Consider the following 23,561-nt stretch of genomic DNA (forward strand, 5'->3'; position numbering starts at 1 on the left):
TGCCTGTACATACCTCACCACTGTGTCCACACACCGGCTGCCCCTGCCTCCATGTAAGCTGCAGAGAGGTGGACTTGGCAAGGTTTATTCCCAAGGGCATCGAGTCCAACCCACCCGGGGTCCTGGGAGTGGACTGGAGGAGGACGGGGCGGGTTTCAGTGGCCTTTCTTGTCCTGCTGGACGTTCTTGGGGAAAGGCTGCGGGCCCAGCCACAGCTGCAGCAGGATGATGGCATGGCACGTGTGCAGGGCAGCAGAGCTGCAGGACGTGGATGGGTATGTGTTCCAGGAGAGCTCGATGAGCCCCAGCACCAGCAGCCTGGAGATGAGAAGAGGCTCTGGGTTTTGTCCAGTGTCAAGGCCTGTAGTCCTGCTCCTCGTGCCCTACATGCGTCCATCCCCCAGCCCCTCCATGGTTGCAGCCTTGGCACAAGGAGCTCCCTCGCCCCTCCCCCTCCCCCAGGTGTCCCAGCCAGTACCTGAGCAGGTGTGTGAGCCAGCGTGCAGGTGTGGCCCACAGGAGGTAGGGCAGTGTATGGAAATACCAGACATAGAACTGGTAGTGGAGGGAGCGGCTGAAGCAGATGCCAATGAAGTTGGAGGTGAAAAGGATAGAAACGATCTGTATTTGATGGTCAAGGCCAAGGGCAGGAGCAGAAAGGGGAGGAGTCGAGGGTTCCCAAAACACAGGGGAAAAGTTTTAGGATCAAAAGTCCCCCTCGCTCAGCCATTCCCAGATTCACACCTTTGGGCGAGTTTCTTCACCTCTCTGGATCTGTTCTTTAGTCTAACCTGGAGCCAGTAATAGCCAAGGCCGTAAAGCCTAATGAGTGAGCCCCTTACTAGCTGTGTGATCTTGTTAAGTTCCCTAATTTTTTTTTTTTTTTTTTTTTGACAGGCAGAGTGGATAGTGAGAGAGAGAGACAGAAAGAAAGGTCTTCCTTTTTGCCGTTGATTCACCCTCCAATGGCCGCTGCAGCCGGCGCATCGTGCTGATCCAAAGCCAGGAGCCAGGTGCTTCTCCTGGTCTCCCATGCGGGTGCAGGGCCCAAGGACTTGGGCCATCCTCCACTGCTTTCCCGGGCCATAGCAGAGAGCTGGCCTGGAAGAGGGGCAACCAGGATGGAATCCAGCACCCTGACCGGGACTAGAACCCGGTGTACCGGTGCCGCAAAGCGGAGGATTAGCCTGTTAAGCCACAGCGCCGGCCAAGTTCCCTAATTTTTAACCCCTTAATTTTGCCATCTGTAAATGAGAGTGGTGACAGTACATCCCCACCTCAGGGAGTCTTGTCAGCTTTGAGTGTCAGAATGCACATGGATCTCTTAGGACAGCACGTGAGCACTCATACTGGTGGCTTACTGTTTAGAATTGAGAATAAACTTCAATATGTGAACTGCTCAGCTCAGTGACTGGTACAGAGCAGGGACACTACGAATGGGCTCCCGGTACCTGTCTCAGGTCAGCAGCCATCCGGGACTAAAGACTGGAGCTCCGTCTGCCACTGCAGATGGGAAGACTTACCTTCCAATGATTGAAAGGATATGATTGGGAGTGAGGGGCTGGGGCGGGACCTTCCTTTTGGAGGGATCCTTCAGCAGCGACAGGATACTTTCCCCCGACCTGGGGAGAAGCCATGTAGATATTCATCAGGCCCCCACTGTGGGCCAAACTCTAGACTCGCCCCCATGAGCTTGACCTCTCCCCCAAAGCAGCCATAAGTCCGGGGCCCTTCACTCCTTCCCCCAACTCTGCCATGCCACTCCCTTTCTTACCTGTGCCACCTGCAGAGAGCAAACAGCAAAAGCAGGGTGAGGTGGGCGGCCAGCAGGGCCAGGTGGAAGGCCCGATGCAGGAAGAGGGCCTCGGGGAGGAAGCGCCAGTTCACTGTCCAGCGGAAGAGGAACTGACGGCCCAGGTCAAAGGAACGGGATAGGTAGCCAATGGGGTTCTTCAGCAGGAAGGGCAGCCCCAGCACCACCTGAGGATGGGTCTGATGTGGGCAGAGCTGCCAAGGTTCACCCCACGCATCATGCGAACCACTGAGGGGTGCAGGAGTAGGATGGAGGCCCTAGAGTTTCCCTCATTCCCACCAGGAATAGCAGGAAGCCACCCCCACCCCCATCCCCGGCCAGTGTGGGGGCCAAAGCAGCCAAGGAGGCAGAGAATCGCTATGCCTTAAAGTTTCAATTCACCAAGTCATAAATGGGCAGAGCCAAATCTCTCAGGGACCACCCAGTTCAACATCCTTGTTTGATAGCTACGGAGATGAAAGCCCAGAGACAGCCGCAGCCCAGCCAAGCTCAGAGTCAACTCCAAAACCCCATCCCTCGGCTTTGAGGAAGTTCCAGGGGTCAAAGGAGGCCAGACAGGCGGCTTCCCCTTCACTGGGAAAGGGCAGGGTGAGGTACCTGGAGGACAGCACAGATGCCCAGCTTGGGGAGGGCCCCACGGAAGCCAAACTGGGTGAGGAGGAGGAACAGTAACCCAGGGGCGAAGAGCAGTATGTTCATCTTCACAGAGACTGCCAGGCTGGGGCGGGCAGGGGAGAGGAAGGGGAGAGGTCAGCTCTAGGGCCATGCCTCCCGCCCAAAGACCCAGTTCCCTACTGGCTCCACAGCAACTTTTTCCTCCATGCCAGCAAGCTCCAGGATGGGGCCCACACTCGGAACTGCTGGAGGGAGGGCAAGGTCGTTTGGGAAGAGGTCGGGGTAGGGGACACCTAGCTCTACTCCCAGACTGTGTAAACATATACTGGGTATTTAGAACGCGCTAAGACCAACTCCAACAATGGGGAGAGAGGCGGGAAGAGGGCGTGTTTGGTATGACGGTGGACACTTCCCACAGAGCCTGGACTTGCCTTGGGGGCCCTGAGTAACCCACATTGTTTTCTGGCCACTCCATAACTCCCTCTGCTGCAGAAAACTGGGAAGAGCGAGCTAGAGACGCCAGAAGTGAGGGATGCTGACCTGAAGCAGCAGCAGCCCCAGCCCCAGCGCTGCGCCAGGAGAAGGTTGACACTGAGGAATAGCAGTGCCATGGCCACCGGGTCATTGAAGAGACGCAGCACAAAGATGGAGTGGACACGGTAAGAGGCGCAGCACATGAAGAAAAAGACGAAGGGAGGCACCTGCGGGGTGGGCATGGTGAGGAACAAAGTCAGCTCTACAGACCGGAGCCATCCCCACTCCCCAGGCCTCCCAAGGTGGGGTGCTCGGGTCCTGCGAACATGAACTCACCTTGCAGGTCTGGTGGTAGATCAAGAAGACAAGCAGCAAGGTGGCCAAGTAGAGCACAGCAAAGATGTTCTGTGCCGTGCGTATGTCAGTGCCTCGGCCAGTGGCGTAGTAGAGCCCCATGAAGATGTATACAAAGCCAGCCGGGTACCTGAAGGTAACAGGGGATGTGAGGCTAGGTCAGGCCAAGTGGCCTCTACTCAGCCAGCCCCTCCCATCTTTCCTGAACCTCCTACTGCACTCACACAAGAGGTCCAGTGTCACCCTGCAGCTGGGTATAATCATAGGTGCCATTGATGACGCCCTCCACCTGGGCCATGTAGGCCTTCCAGTCGATCTCTGTGTCTGGAAGAGGACAAGATGAGCTGGTTATGTCCCAAGCACAGAGCTTGTCTGCCCCTACCCACCCATAGCACCAGACGACCACAGAATTCCAGCTCACTTTCAGGGCTTCCATCGCTAAACTGCCTGACATTGTCTGGTGAACTCAGGCATCTGAAGCGCAATATATCTATGATTGAATTCATGATCTTTCTTCCCACTCCAATGCTGACTAGTTTACAAGCAGCGAGCTAGGAGCTGGCACTGTGGCATAGCAGGTAAAGCCACTGCCTGCAGTGCCAACATCCCATATGGGCACTGGTTTGAGTCCCAGCTGCTCCACTTCCGATCCAGCTCTCTGCTATGGCCTGGGAAAGCAGCAGAAGATGGCCCAAGTCCTTGGGAGCCTGCACACCTTCCAGAGACCCGGAAGAAGCTCCTGACTTTGAATTAGCACAGCTCTGGCTGTTGTGGCCATCTGGGGAGTGAATCGGGATGGAAGACGTCTCTCTCTTTGCCTCTGCCTGCCTGTAATTCTGCCTTTCAAATAAATAAATAAATCTTAAAAAAAATAAAATAAAAAGAGCAACAAGCTAAAAGAGTAGAATCAGGATTGGAACTCGACCACCATACTACCACTGTAACAAGGCTCTCAAATCCCTTCCTGCTCTAATCTTAACTTCTGTGAGCCCATCTCTCACAACTATTCGCTCTTGATTTCCACCTCACAGCTCTAAAACATTTGTTTCAGTTCCTCGAAGGAACCAGGCTGGTTTTTGGTACAGGCTCCTCCCTGCCTAGAGTGCTCCTTCACCATCACCCTTCCAGTTGCTAGTTCCTGCTTTTCAGGGGGGCTCTAGAAAGCATCCCCTGACTCCTCAGGCGTGGCTTAAGTGCCTCCTATGCCCTAGACAACATCCTATCTCACTATGAGAAGCATGAGTATGATGTACTGTAACTGCCTGCTCATTTCTTTTTGTCAGCTCCACACACCCAAGTTGGAAATGTGTCTCATTTTCTATAGCCCTGGTACCTAGCATGTTAAGCATATAATAAGTACTCAAGAAATGCGTGTTGAATCCATTTCTTTGGCAAGAAAGCCGAGTGCCTTAAGCCATATTTAGATTCATCCCGGAAAAGAGCCATCAACAATGCTTAACGGACTCAAGTGGTCCCAAATACCATCATTAAGAAGGGATTTTTCTTCAAGTCTTTGGAATGGAGCAGTAGAGAAAATTGAGATCCTGGAGGAAAAATGACGGAGAGGAGGAGCAGCAGCAGTACATTAACTCGGGCCCAGATCTTCCGGTTTGAAGGTTGGTTTGCTTTCCTGGTTTGGCAGGCCTATCTCCTAGGGTCCTGCCCTCCAGTCATGGGGTTAAAAATTAAGATCGGTTTTGGGTCGAGCAGGCTTGGGGCTCGGGAAAAAGACATAGCTCTACAACTGGTGAGTGAGTGGATCTGAAGTCTGGTTTTGGGTCCCTCCGGGCCTGGGTCCCATCTGGGTCCGGGATTCGGGTCTCCTTCCCACCATCCTCTCCCCTCCTCGCCCACCGCCCCCTCCCGCCCTCCCCCGCCCCCTCGGCGCACTCACATGCCACCCTGTGAATGACCCAGAAGGTGATGCCCACCTCCGCCAGGCAGAGGCAGGCGGCCACCAGCAGCGTGTAGCGCGGCTCCCGCAGCAGTAGGCGCCGCTCTTGCCAGACGCGTTGCAGCCATGGCCCGCAGACCCCTGCCGCCTGGGCCGCGGCACCCGCCCGGCCGCGTTTCCGCAGCCCCGCCGCCATCTTGACGGTGCGCCGCTCTTGTAGACCCGCTACTCCGGAAACCTGATCCTACGACACTTAGGTTCCGCCTCTTTCTGCGGGGCGCCGCCCGGCCTGGGAGTTGACCTGAGCAGCCAGCCAGTCCTCATATACTCTACGAAAACTTAGTTCTTCGTCATCTGTCTGCTCCGATGCACCACACGCTCCGTACGGGCAGGAACAAAGTCTTACTCTAGTACGTATGCCGCCCTGGGCACATAGTCATGTAGGACGGAAGCCTGCCCAGCAAACAATTCCTGCCCCAAATCCCCACAGCCCCACAGCCCCGAGCTCAGCACCCCACTTCGCTGTGTAGGGACTGTGTTCTTTTCTCCCCGCCCGCGCCCCTCGACCTCCCCTCAGAGCATTCCGGGTGCTCAATGCGGCTCGGGAAGAAATGAACCTTTCGTTAAATTAGAGACTTCTTGGTGGCAGGAGCCGTTCAAACTGAAAACACGAGAGGGCACAGCGAGGAGCTCGACTGAGCGTGGAGGCACCAGTGCGGCCTGCGGGAATGAGCGGGCAGTGCAGCCGCAGGGCTTCGGCTCTAAACCACACGGAGTCCCCGGCCGGAGACTTCTCGGAGGAGCGCGCCGCACAGGCGGAAGTTCCACGTGTTTGTGTTGAGCGAAGGCGGGCGGTGGGCGGGGACACGAGGCTGCGGCCGCCCCCGGGCCCGGCCCGGTGGCCCGGCCCGGGACAGCATGGCTTCTCCTCCCGGGGCCCCGGCGCCGCAGCCGGAGCTGCCCGAGCGGAACTGTGGGTACCGCGAGGTCCAGTACTGGGACCAGCGCTACCGAGGCGCTGCCGACTCCGCCCCGTACGAGTGGTTCGGGGACTTCTCCTCCTTCCGTGCCCTCCTAGAGCCGGAGCTGCGGCCGGAGGACCGGATCCTCGTGCTAGGTGGGTTGTCCTGACGCTGCCCGGCCCCGGCCGCTGTGCTCTGGGCTGTCTGGTCCTCACAGAGGACTCCGCAGTCGGGAGCCGAGATCCAGCGCCTCCAGAACCCCGGAGGCGTGAGAGAGTGCCCCTCGCGGGGTCCCCCGAACCGGGAGGAGGAGCAGTCTGTCGGGGTGCACGCGTGCGGCTGTGCCAGCACCCTGGGCAGGCAGCCCCTAGTTGAAGTCGCACCGCTACTTGTCTGTGTGACTTCGAACAAGGCAGGGACTCGTTCTGAGCTTTGGAATCATTTCTGAAACGAGGCTGTGAGCACAGGTCAGGAAGGCGCGTCTCCCTGAGCGGGCTTCGGAGAGCCGCCGTCCCCTGTCCCCTAGAGTCGCCGCGCTCTGCGAGCCGGAACCGGCACTTTTTTTCCGCCCGAGGTGAGGGGGAGAGCAGCGCCCTCTGCGGCCCGAGGGGAGAGGGCAGCCGCGATGGGCGCGCTTCCCGCCGCGAAGGTGGGCACCCTCAGGCCTGGGGACCCCGGGGGTTCTGTCCCACAGTCAGCCCTGCAGGCTCCAGTGAGGGCTGCCCTCCAATTAGAGTTTTTATTTTGCTCTTCGTAAAAGACTTTAACTGTTTAAGTGCAATATTTAATAGGTATGAAAGACATCTTTTATGTACATATAATATATATTGTATGTGAGGTATAAGTAACAAAGGCAATGCATAGGTCTACCAGACTGAGTTTGAGAAACAGGGCACTGCGAGGTTTAAAAAGGAAGTATATCCTATTGGACTTCGGGCTGGTGCTGTGGCCTAGTGGGTTAAGGGGTTAAGCCATCACCTGCAGCGCTGGCATTCCATATGACCACAGGTTTCAATCCAGGCTGCTCCACTTCTGATCCAGTTCCCTGCTAATGTCAGCAGAGGATGGCCCAAGTACTTGGGCCCTTGCTACCCACACAGGAGACCTGGAGGAAGCTTCTGGCTCTTGGCTTCTCCTTGGCCCATCCCCTGGCTGTCGTGGCCATTTGGAGAGACAACCAATGAATGGAAGATCCTTCCCTCTCTGTCCCTCCTCTGTTTCTGTAACTCTGCCTTTTAAATAAATAAAATTAACGAAAAAGGAAATAGACTGTGTAGGCAGCTAATTACGTTGGAATGCTGGCACAGCTGATCAGTCTGTTTTTCAGACTTTGATGTGCATCAAGATCATCTGGAAATCTGGATTCTGGGATTCTAATTCCAGGGATGGTCCAAGGTGGGTCTGGGAGTCTATTTTCAATAAATTCCAGGGTCTGGTGCCATGGCACAGTAGGTTAATCCTCTGCCTGCAGCGCCGACATCTCATATGGGCACCGGTTCTAGTCCTGGCTGCTCCTCTTCCAATCCAGCTCTCTGCTGTGGCCTGGGAAAGCAGTAGAAGATGGCCCAAGTGCTTGGGCCCCTTCACCCACATGGGAGACCAGGAAGAAGGATCTTGCTCCTGGCTTCTGATTGGTGCAGCTCATGCTGTTGCAACCATTTGGGGAGTGAAACAATGGAAGGAAGAACTTTTTCTCTGTCTATCTCTCTCACTGTCTATAACTCCACCTCTCAAATAAATAAATAAATCTTAAAAGAATTCCAAAGCTAGTTCTTTAAATGTATATGTTTATATTTGAAAGGCAGAGTAAGAGAGGAGACAGTGATCTTCTATCCACTGGTCCACTCCCCACATGGCTGCAACAGCCAAGCCTGGGCCAGGCTGACGCAAGGAGTCGGGAACTCCATCAGAGCCTCCCATGTGGGTGACAGGGGCCCAAGTACTAGGGTCATCCTCCCAGTCCTATCGGCAGGGAGCTGGGCTGGAAGTGGAGCAGCCAGAATTGACTCAGCGCTTCTTAGTACCAGCTGCCAGTCTCACAGGCTCTGGCTTAACCCTCAGGGCCACAATGCCAGCACCAGCCACATCTGATTCTTATGTTACTTACTGAGAGAGGGACATTCTCTCAACATCTGCCTGTCTGGGAGGTATCCTGGATAGGAGGGCTGAAAAATCTAAAAGGAAAGACTTTCCAAGCAGGATCTCTGGAATCTAAGAATGTGACCCCCAACTGGGGACCCTGTGATTCCTTTGACTTCAGCGGCCATGAGTTGAGAACCTGGTAGGTGCCAAGAATGTGCTGGGCCATCTCAAACTGACTTAATCTTTGTGACGTCCCCTACAGGTGAGAGACAAATTTTTGTTTTTATATCCTCATTTATTCATTGAACTAAGAAACTTTACGCTGTCCAGATGCTGAGTTAATTTCAAGGCAAACATGTTTCTTGCCCCCATGAAAATTTCAATTTGGCAAGAAAGAGCAATCTACACAAAGAATATTGTCTGACATAGTAAATACTAGTGTGAAGTCAATGGATAAAGATTTAAGCATTCCTAGTCCAGCAACAACTCTAATCCCATGAACTATAATTGGCAGAAGCAATCATAAACATAGAACTCCATGTCATCCAGTTATTCATTTGCATTTCTAAATTTTAAAAAATCATACATATACCTGATTGCATTATATATATATATATATATATATATATATATATATATATATATATATATGCTATCTTGATATTAAACATAAGAAAGAATGAAAATGACCATGGAATAATAGCAACTTTGAATTGCCTTCCTTTTTAGACAAGTTATAATCCTATTTGTTCTCTACAGTGTAGATTATTGTTGTAGGTACTCTTCCTCTCTCTCACTTTTTAAAAAATATTAATTAATTTATTTGAAAGAGTTACACAGAGAGAGAAGGAGAGGCAAGGACTTGGGCCATCTTCTACTACTTTCCCAGACCATAGCAAAGAGCTGGGTCCGAAGTGGAGCAGCTGGGACTCAAACCAGCGCCCATATGGGATGCCGGCACTGCAGGAGGCATCTTTACTTGCATCAGCCTCTCTCTCTCTCACTTTTTTTCCCCAGATGACAAATATGGAGTTTTTGAAACTGAGTCCCAAGACAAAAAGAATTTCTTAGACCAGTATTATATTTTTGTTATCCTTTATCCTAGACCTTTTAATGACATTGCCATGAGCAAATTCTAAACTCTTTGCACCTCAGTTTCCCCTTTGTGAACTCATGATTATACTGGATACTGCAGTATAATCATGACATATTTTAAGAGCCTTACTCTAGGTTAGGGGTCTGCTTTCTCTTAAAATGGCCAGATGGCTGATATTTTGGATTCTGTAGGCTGTGCAGCCTCTTTACTGCTACTACTACTAGCACTACTACTCAGTTTTGCTGTTGTAGTGAAAAAGCAACTACAAGCAATATATAAGTGAATAAGAATAGTTGTGTTCCAATAAAACTATTTATGAGAACAGATGGCAGCTGGATTTGGCAACCCCTGCTGTAGGTCACAGGTTGCACCCACTGGAAGCAAATCCTGAGATGAAGGTTCACATTGGAGCCATCTGCTTGTTAACTGCTCCCAGGAGAAGTTGCTAAGGGATTGGGGGAATGAGGAAGAGGAGGCCAAGCAAGGTTGTGATCACTTACCTTTACCCTAAGAGTCACGTCAGAAGCAAACACATGCCAAAGCCTAGGGACATGCAACAACTGGCAAAAGGAGTCCAAAAGAACCTGGTCAGAGCACCGTGTCCACTGCCATTGTGCAGCAAGTACATGGTAACCTAAGGGTGCTATGTGGTGCCTGATCACTGTGGTCATTTTTTTTTATTTGACAGGCAGAGTTAGACAGTAAGAGAGAGAGACAGAGAGAAAGGTCTTCCCTCTGCTGGTTCACCCCCCAAATGGCCGCTAAGTCTGGTGTGCTGCGCCGATCTTAAGCCAGGAGCCAGGTGCTTCTCCTGGTCTCCCATGCCGGTGCAGGGCCCAAGCACTTGGGCCATCCTCCACTGCCTTCCCAGGCCACAGCAGAGAGCTGGACTGAAAGAGGAGCAACTGGACTAGAACCCGGCACCCACATGGGATGCCGGCACCACAAGCGGAGGGTTAACCAAGTGAGCCACGGCACCGGTCCCCACTGTGGTCATATTGAAATAGGTGACTGGGCCTCTTGAAAACTGGGGGCAGTGGAACACTGTATTTAGAGCTCTGGCTCTGGACCGACACAGGCCCGGGTCCAAATTTTGGCTGTAGCAGTGATCTTATTACCTTGGGCAAGTTCCTTATCCATTTCCCTCAACTATCTCATCTAGAAAATGGGAATGGAAATAACAGTATCATATATATATGTGTGTATATATATATATATATATATATATATATACCTACTATCAAAATAAACAGGTAATTCTTAGAAAAACACAGTACCTGGTGTTCAGTGACTGCTACTGGAAATTAGAGAAGCGGTTTATCCAGGGCTGTTCAGAGAACTCTGCCTGCGCCTGGTCCCTGTGGCTGGAACACCCTGTGGCAGGTGACTACACATGGCTGACTGTCACAGCTCTGCTTCCATTACTCTTCATTCTCTACCCTTGCCTGACCCCATCCTTCATAGGGATCTTTTGATAATTTGACTTCCAATTTAGATTTCCTAGAGAGAGAAGGGCCTGACCAGAGGATTCAGTTGTGCAGTGCCCATGGTGGCTAGCTCTGTTACAGACGAGTGGATTGGTTTACATCTTACTTCCCAAGTTCTCAGTGTGCGGTTAGCGTCTTCGTAGCGCTGGGGCCCTGTGTGATGTGTTCTTGGATGTTTGAATTGATCCTTTCTGGCTCTGCTTTCCTGGGCCCCCACCTTGGCAGTCTGTAGCCTTCCCCATCTTGGTTGCTGGCTCCAAATCACTGAGGCAGCGGAATCAGAAATCAATGCTTTATAAGCATGACTGGCCCTGTGATCAGGTTTTGATCTCCCTTCATCTTTGGTACAAATTCTCTTGGAAAATGCAGTCCTGTTCCAAGGGGAACAAAAGGGAGAAACTTGGGTTTGTCCACAGTGGGCAGAGCTCTGCAGGCATATGAGGCTAAGTAGGGGTGAGGAAGGGTTGGTGGGGCAGGTGCCCAGTGAACCCCACTCCCACCCCACCCATGTGCTGTTATCTACCAGTGCTTGTTGTGGCTCCACTGAGGGGAAACAGGTTGGGTTTTCCCAGGTGAGACAGTATTCTCCCGAACCCAGGGCCTGAGGAGGAACACAGGAAGCAGCCCCTGAGGACTGGCCAGCTGCCTCTGTGTGCCCTGTCCAGGTGCCCAGCCCTGCTAGATTAGGGCTATCCCAACAGCTGATCCTGTGATCCTCTTAGGGAGGCAAATGCCTAATTCTAAGAGCTGGGGATCCCCCATGTGGGGCTGCTGAAAGCTGTCATCAGCTGTGTTTTCAGGCCGAGGCTGGCCAGTGGAAGGCCTGGCGAGACTGCTGTGTCTTCCGAAGAAGTAGTGCCCATTGGGCCATAGATCCACACCCACAGCTCTAACCTCCGGCCCCCGTCTAACCTGACACTGCCCTCTTTGAGACTGCTTCCAGGCACTTCCCACCAGTGTTGCCATTTGGTCAGTTTTTTCAAGATCCTGCTTGGTTATCAGCTCCCCTGAAGATTTCTGTTGACTCACTCTCCTCTGTGCTTCCACAGCCTGTCCCTATGGAAACACTCCTCACATTAGGTGGCCAGCACCTGATTCCACATTGGTTTTTCTCATGAAGCCTGAGCTCTTTGAGGACAGAGACTCTTACTTGGCAGCAGAGCCAACATGGAGTGCTCAATACAGGCATGAAAAATTACAGGGATCAACTCCAATGTGTGTCCCCACCTTCACTTGTTAATTCTGCCTTGAAAAACAAGGTAGGGGGGCCAGGGCCAATGGGGTTGTGGTGAAGACGGTAAAGCTGCAGCCTGTGAAACTGGCATCCCATATGACCACTGGTTTGAGTCCCAGCTGCTCCACTTCCAATCCAACTCCCTGCTAATGCACCCGGGAAAGCAGCAGGAAATGGCCCAGGTCCTTGGGTCCCTGCTACTCACAAGGGAGACCCAGATGAGTTCCTCAATACTGGCTTCAGCCTGGCCCATCCCTGCCTGTTGCAGCCATTTGGGGAGTGAACCAGTGGGTGGAAAACCTCTATGTCTCTTCTGCTTTCTCTGTAATTCTGCCTTTCAAATAAATAAGGAAGAAAAATAAATTAAAATAAATTTTAAAAAGAAAAAGTAGGAAAATCACCTGACGTGAAGCCTTCCCAGGGTTGATATCTTCTGAAGTTCTCTAAGAGATAAGATATTATCTTTGTCTTTAATATTTATTTATTTATTTGAAAGGCAGAGTTACAGGGGCTGGCGCTGTGGCGCAGAAGGTTAAAGCCCTGGCCTGAAGCGCCAGCATCCCATATGGGCGCCTGTTTAAGTCCCAGCTGCTCCTCTTCTGATCCAGCTCTCAGTTATGACCTGGGATAGCAATAGAAGATGGTCCAAGTCCTTGGGCCCCTGCACCCACGTGGGAGTTCCGGAAGAAGCTCCTGGCTCCTGGCTCCTGGCTTCAGATTGGCACAGCTCCAGCCATTGCAGCCACCTGGGGAGTGAACCAGCAAATGGAATATCTCTCTCTGTCTCTGCCTCTCTCTGTAACTCTGTCTTTCAAATAAATAAAAATAAATCTTTTTTTTTTTTTTTTAAAGGCAGAGTTACAGGAGAAAGAGAGAGATCTTCCATCTACTGGTTCACTCCCCCAAATAACAGCAGCAGCCAGGGCTGGGCCAAGCTGAAGCCAGGAGCCAGGAGCTTCTTCCGGTTCTCCTACATGGGTGCAGGGGCCCAAGCACTCGGGCCATCTTCTACTGCTTTCCCAGGCACATTATCAGGGAGTGGATCAGAAGTTAAGCAGCCAGGACTCAAGCAGTGCCCATTTGGGATGCCAGTGTAGGTGGTGACTTAACCCACTGTGCCACAATGCCAGCCCCTAGATATTATCTTAATAATAATACTATAGGGAGCTGGCATTTAGCCTAGCAGTTAAGACACCCACAACAAGGTACTGGATCTGGCTCCTGGCTTGGCTCTCCTTCCCGTTTGCAGCTTTCTGCCAGTGCAGGTCTTGAAAGGCAGTAGTGATGACTTAGTAAGACCAGTTGGGAGACTTGGATTATATTCCTGGCTCCCAGCCCCAGCTTGGCCCAGGACATTTGGGGAATGTACCAGCAGAGGAGAGTGCCTGCTCTCTCCCCCCATCTCAGATAAATCCGTAAATAAATAAATTTTGAAAATAATGGGGCCGGCGCTGTGGCGCAGTGGGTTAATGCCCTGGCCTGCAGTGCCGGCATTTTATATGGGTGCCAGTTTGAAACCTGGCTGCTCCACTTCCAATCCAGCTCTCTGCTGTGGCCTGGGAAGGCAGTGGAAGATGGCCCAAGTCCTTGGGCCCCTGCATCTGCATGGGAGACCCAGAAGAGGTTCCTGGCTCCTGGCTTCAGATCGACACAGCTCTGTCTGTTGCGGCCAATTGGAGAGTGAACCATTGGATGGAAGACTTCTCTCTCTTTCTGCCTCTCCTCTCTATGTAACTCTGACTTTCAAATAAATAAATAAATCTTTTAAAAAAAGAAAATACCTTTCTCTCTGTCTCTCTCTCACTATCCACTCTGCCTGTCAAAAAAAAATTAAAAAAAAAAAAAAGAAAAGAAAATAATATAGTCCTAATAGTGGCAGCATTATCCCCATTATCAGAGTGAGGCAACTGAGGCTTGAAGAGTTTAATGATTTGCCATGGCCGTGTGACTAGGGATATCCTAAGTTCAGAGCTCCCTCAACTACTCCTGAGAAGTTTTCTTTCTTTTTAATAGTTTATTTATTTATTTGAAATGTAGAGTTACAGAGAGAGAAATTGATCTTCCATCTGCTGGTTCATTCCTCAAATGGCTGCAATGGCCAAGGCTGGGTCAGACCAAAGTCAGGAGCCAGGAGCTTCATCTGGATCCCCCACGCGGGTGCAGGAGCCCAAGCACTTGGGCCATCTGCTGTTTTCTCAGGATCATTAGTCAGGAGCTGGATCAGAAGTACAGCAGCCAGGTCTTGAACCAGCACATATAGGTGATGTCAGCACTACAGATAATGGCTTAACTTACTACGTCGTAGTGCTGGCCCCTTCCTTTTTTAAGGCTTTATTTATTTGAAATGCAGAGTTACAGAGAGAGGAAGAGACAGATTTTCCACCTACTGCGGCCTGTTGGCCGCAACAGTCAGGACTGGGTCTCCCAAGTGAGCGCAGGGGCCCAAACACTTGGGTCATCTGCTGCTGCTTTTCCCAGGCCATTAACACGGAGCTGAATCAAAAGTGGAGCAGCCAGTACTAGAACCAGTGTGCATATGGGATGCCAGCACTGCAGGCGGTGACTTTACCTGCTTTGCCATAACGCCGACCCTGATGTTTTATTTCTTAAATGTAGTGAATCACATCCTGTATGTGAGTAAGAATTTCCTGCATTTTTATGAACAGGAAGCCCACATTCTTAGCATGTAAGCAGCTTGCCCTAGTCCTCACAGCTGGGAATGATGGAGCCAGGGTTTGTGCCCAACCATGTGTGTTTGCAAGGCTGATGCACAAGCCTGCACTCTGCTCCCTCTTCCTCAGTACTGGGGGCTTTGGAGTGAGAAAAAATGGGGCCAAGAATAGAGGGATAATCAGAGGGAGGTGAGAACCAAAGGCAACCTGGCTCTTTTGCCACCTATCCCTTCCCACCCTAGGTTGCGGGAACAGTGCCCTGAGCTACGAACTGTTCCTTGGAGGCTTCCCTGATGTGACCAGCGTGGACTACTCATCAGTTGTGGTGGCTGCCATGCAAGCTCGCTATGCCCATGTGCCCAAACTGCGCTGGGAGACCATGGATGTGCGGGCGCTGCGCTTCCCCAGTGCCTCCTTTGACGTGGTGCTTGAGAAGGGCACGCTGGATGCCCTGCTGGCTGGAGAACGGGATCCCTGGACCATATCCTCTGAAGGTGTCCAAACCGTGGACCAGGTGCTGAGTGAGGTGAGGGAGCAACAAGAGAGGAGGGTAGATGGTCGGGTGGGGATGAGGGGCTGACGCTTCAGGGGATTGGAAGAACTTAGAAGCCAGAAGATACAGTTTAGATTAAGTGATGGGTCACCCTTTGGAAAAAGAAAGGTTAAGTTGGGTTGACATTAGAGGGAGCTAAGGTGGCCAGCCTCACAAAGGCTGATGTTTGGCTACTGGGTTGCAGAGGGATGAGGTGGCGCAGGTTTCAAACAGGAGACACAGACTGGGAGGTGAGCAGCTGGTAGGAAAGCAGTGCCCCCTGCAACTAACATCACTGCCATGCCCCTACCTTTCTAGGATTTAACTTTACTCCTGTTATGGCAGGAGCAGAGGCAGTGGCTTCCTCTTAGCCATGGGAAGTCTGAGCTGCCAGATGTAGAGTGCCTGAGGTCTGACTGGGAGGGCACCTGGGGAAGTACTGACCTTCGAGAGTCAGGAGATGACTCCTCACTGGTGGCTTCTCTGTCTGCCTTGCAGGTGAGCCGGGTTCTGGTCCCCGGGGGCCGGTTCATCTCCATGACCTCTGCTGCACCCCACTTTCGGACCAGACACTATGCCCAAGCCCGTTATGGCTGGTCCCTGAGGCATGCAACCTACGGCAGCGGTTTCCACTTCCATCTCTATCTCATGCACAAAGGCGGGGAGCTCAGCGTGGCCCAGCTGGCACTGGGGGCCCAGATTCTGTCACCTCCCAGACCCCCTGCCTCACCCTGCTTCCTTGAGGACTCAGATCATGAGGACTTCCTCAGCGCCATTCAGCTGTGAGGCCAGAAGCATAGCCCTGCAGCCTTCCTGCCTTCTGCCCTGGACTTCTCGGGGAGCTGGGATTCCTGACTCAGGCCGGGTCCAAGGTGCTCACATCCCAGCAGCCTCATGGCCAAAGCAGAGCTGCTGAGAACAAGCTCACATGAACCAATACAGCTCAGGTCTAACTGGATTCCAGATCCCAGGTTTCTAGCTTCCTTCTTGGGTTCCTTACATCTCTCCTGGGTTCCCCAACCTCCTCCCCCAGCATACCAAACCACCAGAGATTTCATCCCCGTAGGTAAAGCCCGGCATAACCTCTCTGCACACCAGCCGCCTTGAGACTCCCATCCAACCTGGACTTATGCATCTGAGGCTGCTGACTTGGACTCCAGATTGCTTTATGCTTCTGACTCCAACTCTAGACCCTACACTGGTGACCTGTCCAGCTTAGGTTGCACATGTACCCAAGGAAGCCACAACATAATGATGTCCCCAGGCCAGGCTGGCCTGCCCATGTTTACTGGGCAACCCTCCCCTGCCAGCAACATGCACCTGAGATTCCCACGTAGCTGCCTCCCTCCCGTTCTCTCCTGGCTCCAGAGCAGACAGAAGCAGCAGGCAACACACACACGCGCGCACACACACACAAGGAGGTCTGTGTTTATTCACACACTCCTGGTACAGTGAAGATGGAGGGACATTTACAAAGGACACCCCTGGATTGAGAACATCTCCAGGACCACAGGTGTCATCCGAAGGTGCAGAGCAGTCTCCTGGGATCTCAGGGACAGGACGCAGGGGTCCAAGGTACAATTAGATCTGGGCCCTTAGGTGGTGATACCTTGGTGGGAGGGGTCTGCCCGACAGCCTCCTGGGGTCCAGCCTGGACAGACTGGCCATGTGGTTGGATACCATGTTGGGGCTTCTCCCACCCCAGCCTCAACACCCGTCCTTTCTGCCAGGCGCAGAAGAGCATGGTGGAGACTAGGTTGGGGGGTGAAGGGAGGGGTACGAACCATGAGTGGAACCAGTAAACAAAGAGTCGGATATAAAAATACAAATGTGCTGAGGAAGTCCCTTAGAAAGAGGCTGAGGTTGGGGTCACGCCAGACAGGGGAGGGGTTGGAGTGAGGAGCGACCCGGAGGGCTGGGCTCAGGTGGGTGGGAAGCTCATGCAAATACGCAGCCAAACATCCCCGGCCGCGCGGTCCGACACCGGCAGCCCCCGGTCTGCAGACCGGACTGGCCGGAGGGGGGCGGGGCAGGGGAGCCGTGCAGGAGGGGGCAGACCGGGAGCTGGGGCCGTGGGTCTCTGTGTCCGTTCCGGTGTGCGGGGTGGGGCTGCGGCCCGAGGTTCTAAAGTGCATGAGCGCGGCGGCGGGCTCCGGGCCGGTCCGCGCCACCGCCGCCGCCGCCGCCGCCGCCGTGGTGCTGAAGCGGACAGCTCCGGAGTGTCTGGCAGCGGCGGCAGCGACACTGACCCGGCGGCGGCGCGGCCCTGCAGCCCCCGCCCGCGGGCGCCTGGGCCGGGGCGGGGGGCGCCGGCAGCCGCATCGCCGGCCCGCGCTCCTGGCCGCTGCGGGGCTGGGCCCGGAGCCCGCCGCCCGAGCCGGCGCGTCTACACTCCGGACGGCGGCTTCTCCCCCATCCCTTTCAGCACGTCGTCTATCCGGTCATCCTCGATCACCACTGCGCAGGGAGAAAGCGCGTCAGCCGCGCGGCCTCGGGGGGCGGCGGCGAGAATGGGCTCTGCGTCCTCGCGCCCCGCGCGCCGGCTCGCCCATGGCCCCGCGACTCCCCGCGGCTCCCCGTGCCACGGTGCCCTCTCCTGCCGACCCGGCCGCGGCCAAGCCTCGTTCCCGCAGACCACCCCCCCTCTTGCCATGGAGGAACGCCCCTCTTCCAAAGGCTCCAGCTCTCCGTCCCCCCTCCCCCCGTGCGAACCTCCCGCCGCTGGAGCCTTCCTTCGTCAGAGATGATCAGAAACCTCTAGCTCACGGAAGCCCCCTCTTCAACCCTCAACTCAACAGGACCCCTTCCTCGAATGGGGCTCAAACGGAATACCCAGCTAGTTTAGCCCTCCCCCAAACCAGAACTCTTGCCGCTGGAACCCTTCTTCCGACCCTGGTGGCAACAGAGCCCCTCTCCCCATGCAAACAACCAGGGCAACCGACCCCCCCCCCCCAAGGCTCCCAGCCCGACGCCCCACTTGGCCCGGCCCGAAGGTTCTTGCATAGCATCCACCAACTCAGCTTTGATCTCAAAGGCTCGGCCCACCCCGCCTTCCACTTCCAAGCAGCCCCAAATGCCCCGACCGGCCCCTCCCCCTCGCCCGGGCACCAGGGCTCTCTGCTTCCAGAGGTGGCGAGCATCGAATCCGGGGCACTGTGTTCCCGGGAGAGGGGAAGAGAGGGACACAACACTGCAGCGGGGACACCCCCTCCAGCCCGGGCCGGAGAGCGACTGGCTGCGCTGGTCTGCGGCAAGAGCTGCGGGAGCTTGGCGGGGAACAGGAGTCGGGGGGCGCCCGGCAGAGGGTTTCTGGGTCAGGCGGCGACTCCGGGCCCGGGCCGCGTACCTCGCTTGGCTCGGCCGATCTGGCCCAGCTTGGGGGGTCGCTTGGCCTGGTTGCCCGCGAAGAAGGAGTTGGTGTCCTGTAGGCGGCAGCTGAAGGAGAGATCGGAGCCCTCGGGGTCTGCGCCGAAGCGGCCCATCTTGTCTTCGCTGTAGGGCAGGATCTCGGACATGGCGGGCGCGGGGTGGGCGCGGGGCGGGCGCGGGACTGCGGCGGGGCGCGGGCGGCGGGCTGGCTGCCGGACCGGCCCTAGCTCAGCAGGGGAGCCGGCGGAAGGATGAAGTCATGCAGCATCCGGGGCTGCGGAGCCAAGCGGGGCCTCCTCCCCCGCGCCTCCGCCTCCCGGGCCGCTGGGCAGGCGGCGGCGGTGGCGGGGACCGGGCGGGGGCGGGGGCGGTGCGCGGGGGGCGGGGGCGGCGGCGGCGGCGGCGAGAGCGGAATGACGATGAGCGCCCGACTGCGGCAGAGCACGGCGGGCGGGGCGCGGCGGAGGCGGGGCGGCACTGGCCAGGGGAAGGGGCGGGGCCGGGGGCCGGAGCGCGCCCGGCTGTCCCGGGAGGGGAGGGCGCGGCGTTGGTAGGGTCCCGCACGGTGGCGGGAACGGCCCACACGTGGGTCTGAGGGAACGGCACCGGCCAACCCGGGCGCGATCCGGCGAGGGAGGCGGGACCGGGGTGGGGGAATGCGGGAGCGATCCTGGTGCCTAGGGGCTTCGGGGGAGGGTTTGAAACCGAGTCTAGAAGTGTGCAAGCGGGACTGGGAGCTGGGGAGCCGGAGGCCCGCAGCGAGGCCAGCAGAGCAGCAGGGAGGGTTGGGAACCGGATGAAGAACGAAGAAGGCACGAACGCGCGGGACGCGCGCCGAGAGTTCTCGGGCCAGTGGGTGGTGCCCGCGCCATTGGCGCGCTCTGAAGCCCGGTTGCTTTGCGGGTCTCACCAGGGTCTGTGCACGTCTGCCTAGCTGTGTGTCGCTCTGTCTGCGTGTCCGTATCTTATCTCTGCGTTCCTCGTCCCGTTACAGTGTCTGTTTACATCTGTCTCACGTGTCTTTACCCTTCGGTATCTGTCTCGGCGCCAGGCCGCTGTGTCTCGGTGTCGTTGTGTCCCCCGAGTCTCGCGTATTTCAGGCTTTCCTGGTGGGGTGGAGGGGGCTAGAAACGGCCTACGGGCGCTCCCCGAGGCGGACTCCCGGCTGCGAGGCCGGCTGCCGGCGCGGAAATCCGGACTCAAAGCGCCCGCCGAGCGACGCAGCTTCCCCGCCTCGGAGGCCCGCGCTGCGCTTGCCGTGTAGGAGGAATGAATGGCAGCGTCGCAGGGGGCACCCGGCTGCGGTGACGCGGGGAAGCCCGGAGCGCCTGAGGACGCGGCGCGCGCTGCTGTGTGTCCCGAGGGAGTGGGGTGGGGGGTGACGCAAGGTGCCCCCCGCCCTTATTGCCGGGGACACGGAAGGGTCCCCCCACGCACCGATGGGAACCCGCGCTCTTCTTCCTCCACCCTCTGTGCCCTCACCGCACCCCCGCTCCGGCCGGCCGTCAGCCGCAGCGTCACCTGCCCGCTCGCAGGGGCTCTGGCGCAATCCCTGAACGTGGAGGGGCGGGATGTCGCCCGTGTGGCCTCAGTGACGACAGCTCCGAGAAGGTAATAATCGCCTTGTGGATTCAACCCGCACCGGGCGGAGGCGTTTTCCTCCCTTAGTCCAGCCAAACCGCTCGGCCAGTGGGATGCTGGGGGTCGGGTCTCCTTCTCCCGACAGCACCTCCTCATCTAATGTTCTCTTCGGGAACACAGAGGCAAACGAAGAGCTGCCTGCCTTCGGGGGAAGAAGGGTCAAGGGGTCGTGTCAGAGGGAGCCCGGGTCCCGTGCCTGGATCCCCAGCCCTATCAAGCCGGCTCCTGCTCTGTCCCAGCTAGCAGGAGGAAGGTTGAAGCTGGAGGCCGAGGACCAGGACAGGACAGAGGGAGCTCAGCGGCGGTAGCAGAGTCCAGAAAATCCCATCCCCACTGGAAGTTATGCAGCAGTAAGTTCCATCCTGACCTGGCCGCTTTCTGGGGGATCTTGAACTGGAGGGCCCTCAATTATGGTTTACAAAGAATCAATCCGTTGGTATCTGTAACATTTTAGGAAAATAAGGTAAGGCACACAAAACATTAGATATGTGTTCTTTCAGTCTTTTCCTGTGCATTTGCATATAGGCATGCCTCCCTGAGCCCCATGCTCCAGTCCAGGATATTAAAACCTACTTATTAAGGACCATTCTGTGGATGAAACGAAATTGTCCCAAGGGGAAGTGTTTGTCTTGGGAGATAATGAGCTAAAGGACAGTGCCAATGCTAACAGGGAGAGGAATGCGGGGAGGAGAGGGACGCGCTTTGAGAGTGCTTGCCAACCATGAGAGCTGCACGGGACCTCGAAACGATTGCCATTTCTCTCCCCAGAATCAGGGAGATTGGAGGAAAAATAATTTAATCCACAATTCAGTTGGTTGTTCTTCCTTAAATAATCCGATTCCTGTCCTTGCTGTGCTTGGTGGGGCAGAGCTGAAGCAAAAGAGCCAAGTCAACATTTAAAGATACTGCAGTACGGAATATGAGCTCCGACTGTGTTGTGAACCTGTCAGAGGACGCTCTCCAACTCTAATCCTCTACAGAACATGCTGAGCTTCTGCATCCCCGCCCATGAGATGAAATTCACTCTCACAGCCAAAATGAAGTAAAGTGTGCATGGAGTTGTGTGAAAGCGCCTTTTAGAGTTTCTCAAGTGAAAGAATCTCCTTTGGGCCAGCAGCTAAGATGCCACCGTCACATATGGGAGTACCTGGGTTCCAGTCCCAGGCTGACTCCTGACTGCAGTGTTTCTGCTAACACAGACCCTGGGGACAGCAGGGATGACTCAAGTAATTGGGCTCCTGCCACCCACAGAAAAGACCTGGATTGAGTTCCCAGCTCCCAGCTTTGACCAGACCTAGCCATGGTCATGCTGGGTATTTGGGGATTGAACCAGTGAGTGGGGCTCTTTTCCTCTCTTGACAGAACCCCCCACACACACACACACCTCTGTCTCATTCTTTCTCTCTGTCTCTCTGCCTCTCAAATAAAGTATTTTTTTAAATAAGAAGCTAATAAAGTATAAAATATCTTAAAAGAGTGAGGCAAGGGCTGTGCTGTGGTGTAGTAAGTTAAGCCTCGTTCTGCAGTACTGGCGTCCCATATGGGGGCTGGTTCAAGTTCTGGCTGCTCTACTTTCAATCCAGCTCCCTACTAATGCACCTGGAAAAGCAGTGGAAGCTGGCCTGAGTGCTTAGGTCCCTGCCACCCACATGGGAGACCTGGAAGAAGCTCCTGGCTTCAGATCGGCCCAGCTCTGGCCATTGCAGCCATTTGGGGAATGAACCAGTGAATGGAAGACCTTTCTCTCTGTCTCTCCCTCTCCCTGTCTGTAACTCTGCATTTCAAATAAAAAAAAAAATTTTTTTTTGGACAGGTAGAGTGACAGTAGAGGGAGACAGAGAGAAAGGTCTTCCTTTTGCCGTTGGTTCACCCTCCAATGGCCGCCGCGGTAGGCGCGCTGCTGCCGGCGCACCGCGCTGTTCCGATGGCAGGAGCCAGGTGCTTCTCCTGGTCTCCCATGGGGTGCAGGGCCCAAGAACTTGGGCCATCCTCCACTGCACTCCCTGGCCACAGCAGAGAGCTGGCCTGGAAGAGGGGCAACCGGGACAGGATCGGTGCCCCGACCGGGACTAGAACCCGGTGTGCCGGCGCCACAAGGTGGAGGATTAGCCTGTTAAGCCACGGCGCTGGCTCTCAAATAAAATTTTTTTAAAAAGATAATAATGGTTTTTTGTTTTTTGTTTTTTTGACAGGCAGAGTGGTCAGTGAGAGAGACAGACAGAAAGAAAGGTTTCCTTTGCCGTTGGTTCACCCTCCAATGGCCGCCGCGGCCGGCGCACTGCGGCCGGCGCACCGCGCTGATCTGAAGACAGGAGTCAGGTGTTTCTCCTGGTCTCCCATGGGGTGCAGGGCCCAAGCACTTGGGCCATCCTCCACTGCACTCCCGGGCCACAGCAGAGAGCTGGCCTGGAAGAGGGGCAACCAGGGCAGAATCCGGCACCCCGACCGGGACTAGAACCCAGTGTGCCGGCGCCGCAAGGTGGAGGATTAGCCTAGTGAGCCGCGGCGCCGGCCATTTCTTTAAAAAAATAAAAGAGTGAGGCAGAGCTGTGTGAATAGACTTAGTAAGGCCTCCTTGCCTTACCAAAACATCACCAAATGATAAGTGTAGATTATAATTTCATATAGATGGGGAAAGTACCTATACACACATATATGTGAGTATACATTGTCTAATGTATGTGTGTAAATGCATATAAATGGCTATGATTATCTCTAATCATGGTGCTGGGATTGAAGCAGCAGCAGAATGAATTTCACCTATTTTTAAAAAAGATTTATTTATTTATTTGAAAGGCTGAGTTATGGAGGCAGAGGCAGGAAGAAAGAAGAGGTCTTCCATCTGCTGGCTCACTCCCCAAAGTGGACCTGGGCCAATCAGAAGCCAGGAGCCTGGAGCTTCTTCCAGGTCTCCCATGCAGGTGCAGGGGCCCAAGGACTCGGGGCCATCTTTCACTGCTTTCCCAGGCTATAGCAGAGAGCTGGATTGGAAGAGGAGCAGCCGGGACTTGAACTGGCACCCATGTGGGATGCTGACACTGCAGGCGGCGGCTTTACCCATTACACCATAGCGCTGGCCCCAAATTTCATCTCTTATTCTATATACTTCTAGGGTGTTTTATGTTACAATAAAAAAGTTTGAATGATTTACTAAAACAGATTTATGCAGTTCATAGACCAAGCATCCCACTGTAGCCCTAGACCAGTTAGTCAACTTTGAAAATAGAATAGTTTAGTGGTTAAGAATCTGGAGTTAGATACAGATCCAGGCTCTGCCTTCCCTCTGCTTTGTGGCTTTGGGCACATTACCACATTTCCTGTGCTTTAGATTCCCCA

At 54.7% G+C, this 23,561-nt stretch overlaps 3 protein-coding genes across 5 annotated transcripts in view; 1 reads left to right on the plus strand and 2 right to left on the minus strand.

The window, feature by feature from the left end:
• Positions 1-69: 69 nt before the first annotated feature.
• Positions 70-5,602, minus strand: ALG3 (ALG3 alpha-1,3- mannosyltransferase). Of its 2 annotated transcripts, none has more exons than XM_062210547.1 (9): positions 5,151-5,602; positions 3,481-3,580; positions 3,239-3,386; positions 2,969-3,129; positions 2,411-2,531; positions 1,775-1,980; positions 1,545-1,622; positions 479-622; positions 70-318 (listed from the first exon to the last, which is right to left on the minus strand). In XM_062210547.1, exons 1-9 carry the CDS (start codon positions 5,344-5,346, stop codon positions 156-158), a joined length of 1,317 nt encoding a protein of 438 aa, XP_062066531.1. In that variant the 5' UTR covers positions 5,347-5,602; the 3' UTR covers positions 70-155. The 2 variants fall into 2 exon arrangements, with proteins under 2 accessions (XP_062066531.1, XP_062066541.1); XM_062210557.1 differs by having other exon boundaries at positions 5,188-5,363.
• A 447-nt stretch (positions 5,603-6,049) lies between these two features.
• ECE2 (endothelin converting enzyme 2) overlaps positions 6,050-23,561 on the plus strand; it is a 41,085-nt gene continuing 23,573 nt past the window's right edge. For both annotated transcript variants that reach the window (XM_062210682.1, XM_062210692.1), the window contains exons 1-2: positions 6,050-6,267; positions 14,926-15,209. In XM_062210682.1, coding sequence (XP_062066666.1) covers positions 6,069-6,267; positions 14,926-15,209 — 483 coding nt within the window. In that variant the 5' untranslated portion in view covers positions 6,050-6,068. The remainder of the gene's footprint in view (positions 6,268-14,925; positions 15,210-23,561) is intronic.
• Positions 17,559-18,749, minus strand: CAMK2N2 (calcium/calmodulin dependent protein kinase II inhibitor 2). The gene is made up of 2 exons (XM_062177636.1): positions 18,562-18,749; positions 17,559-17,672 (listed from the first exon to the last, which is right to left on the minus strand). Exons 1-2 carry the CDS (start codon positions 18,728-18,730, stop codon positions 17,602-17,604), a joined length of 240 nt encoding a protein of 79 aa, XP_062033620.1. The 5' UTR covers positions 18,731-18,749; the 3' UTR covers positions 17,559-17,601.

The sequence above is a fragment of the Lepus europaeus genome, chromosome 2 (assembly GCF_033115175.1).
Source record: "Lepus europaeus isolate LE1 chromosome 2, mLepTim1.pri, whole genome shotgun sequence".
Taxonomy (NCBI): domain Eukaryota; kingdom Metazoa; phylum Chordata; class Mammalia; order Lagomorpha; family Leporidae; genus Lepus; species Lepus europaeus.

Excerpts from the sequence above, each read along its gene's own strand:
- ALG3 (XM_062210547.1), bottom strand. The coding sequence starts at position 5,346 with ATGGCGGCGGGGCTGCGGAAACGCGGCCGGGCGGGTGCCGCGGCCCAG. Across the intron at positions 3,130-3,238 it reads TCTACCACCAGACCTGCAAG|GTGCCTCCCTTCGTCTTTTT; the intron begins GTGAGTTCATGT and ends CCCACCCCGCAG. Across the intron at positions 319-478 it reads TGGCTCACACACCTGCTCAG|GCTGCTGGTGCTGGGGCTCA; the intron begins GTACTGGCTGGG and ends TCTCATCTCCAG.
- CAMK2N2 (XM_062177636.1), bottom strand. The coding sequence starts at position 18,730 with ATGTCCGAGATCCTGCCCTACAGCGAAGACAAGATGGGCCGCTTCGGC. Across the intron at positions 17,673-18,561 it reads GATCGGCCGAGCCAAGCGAG|TGGTGATCGAGGATGACCGG; the intron begins GTACGCGGCCCG and ends CTCCCTGCGCAG.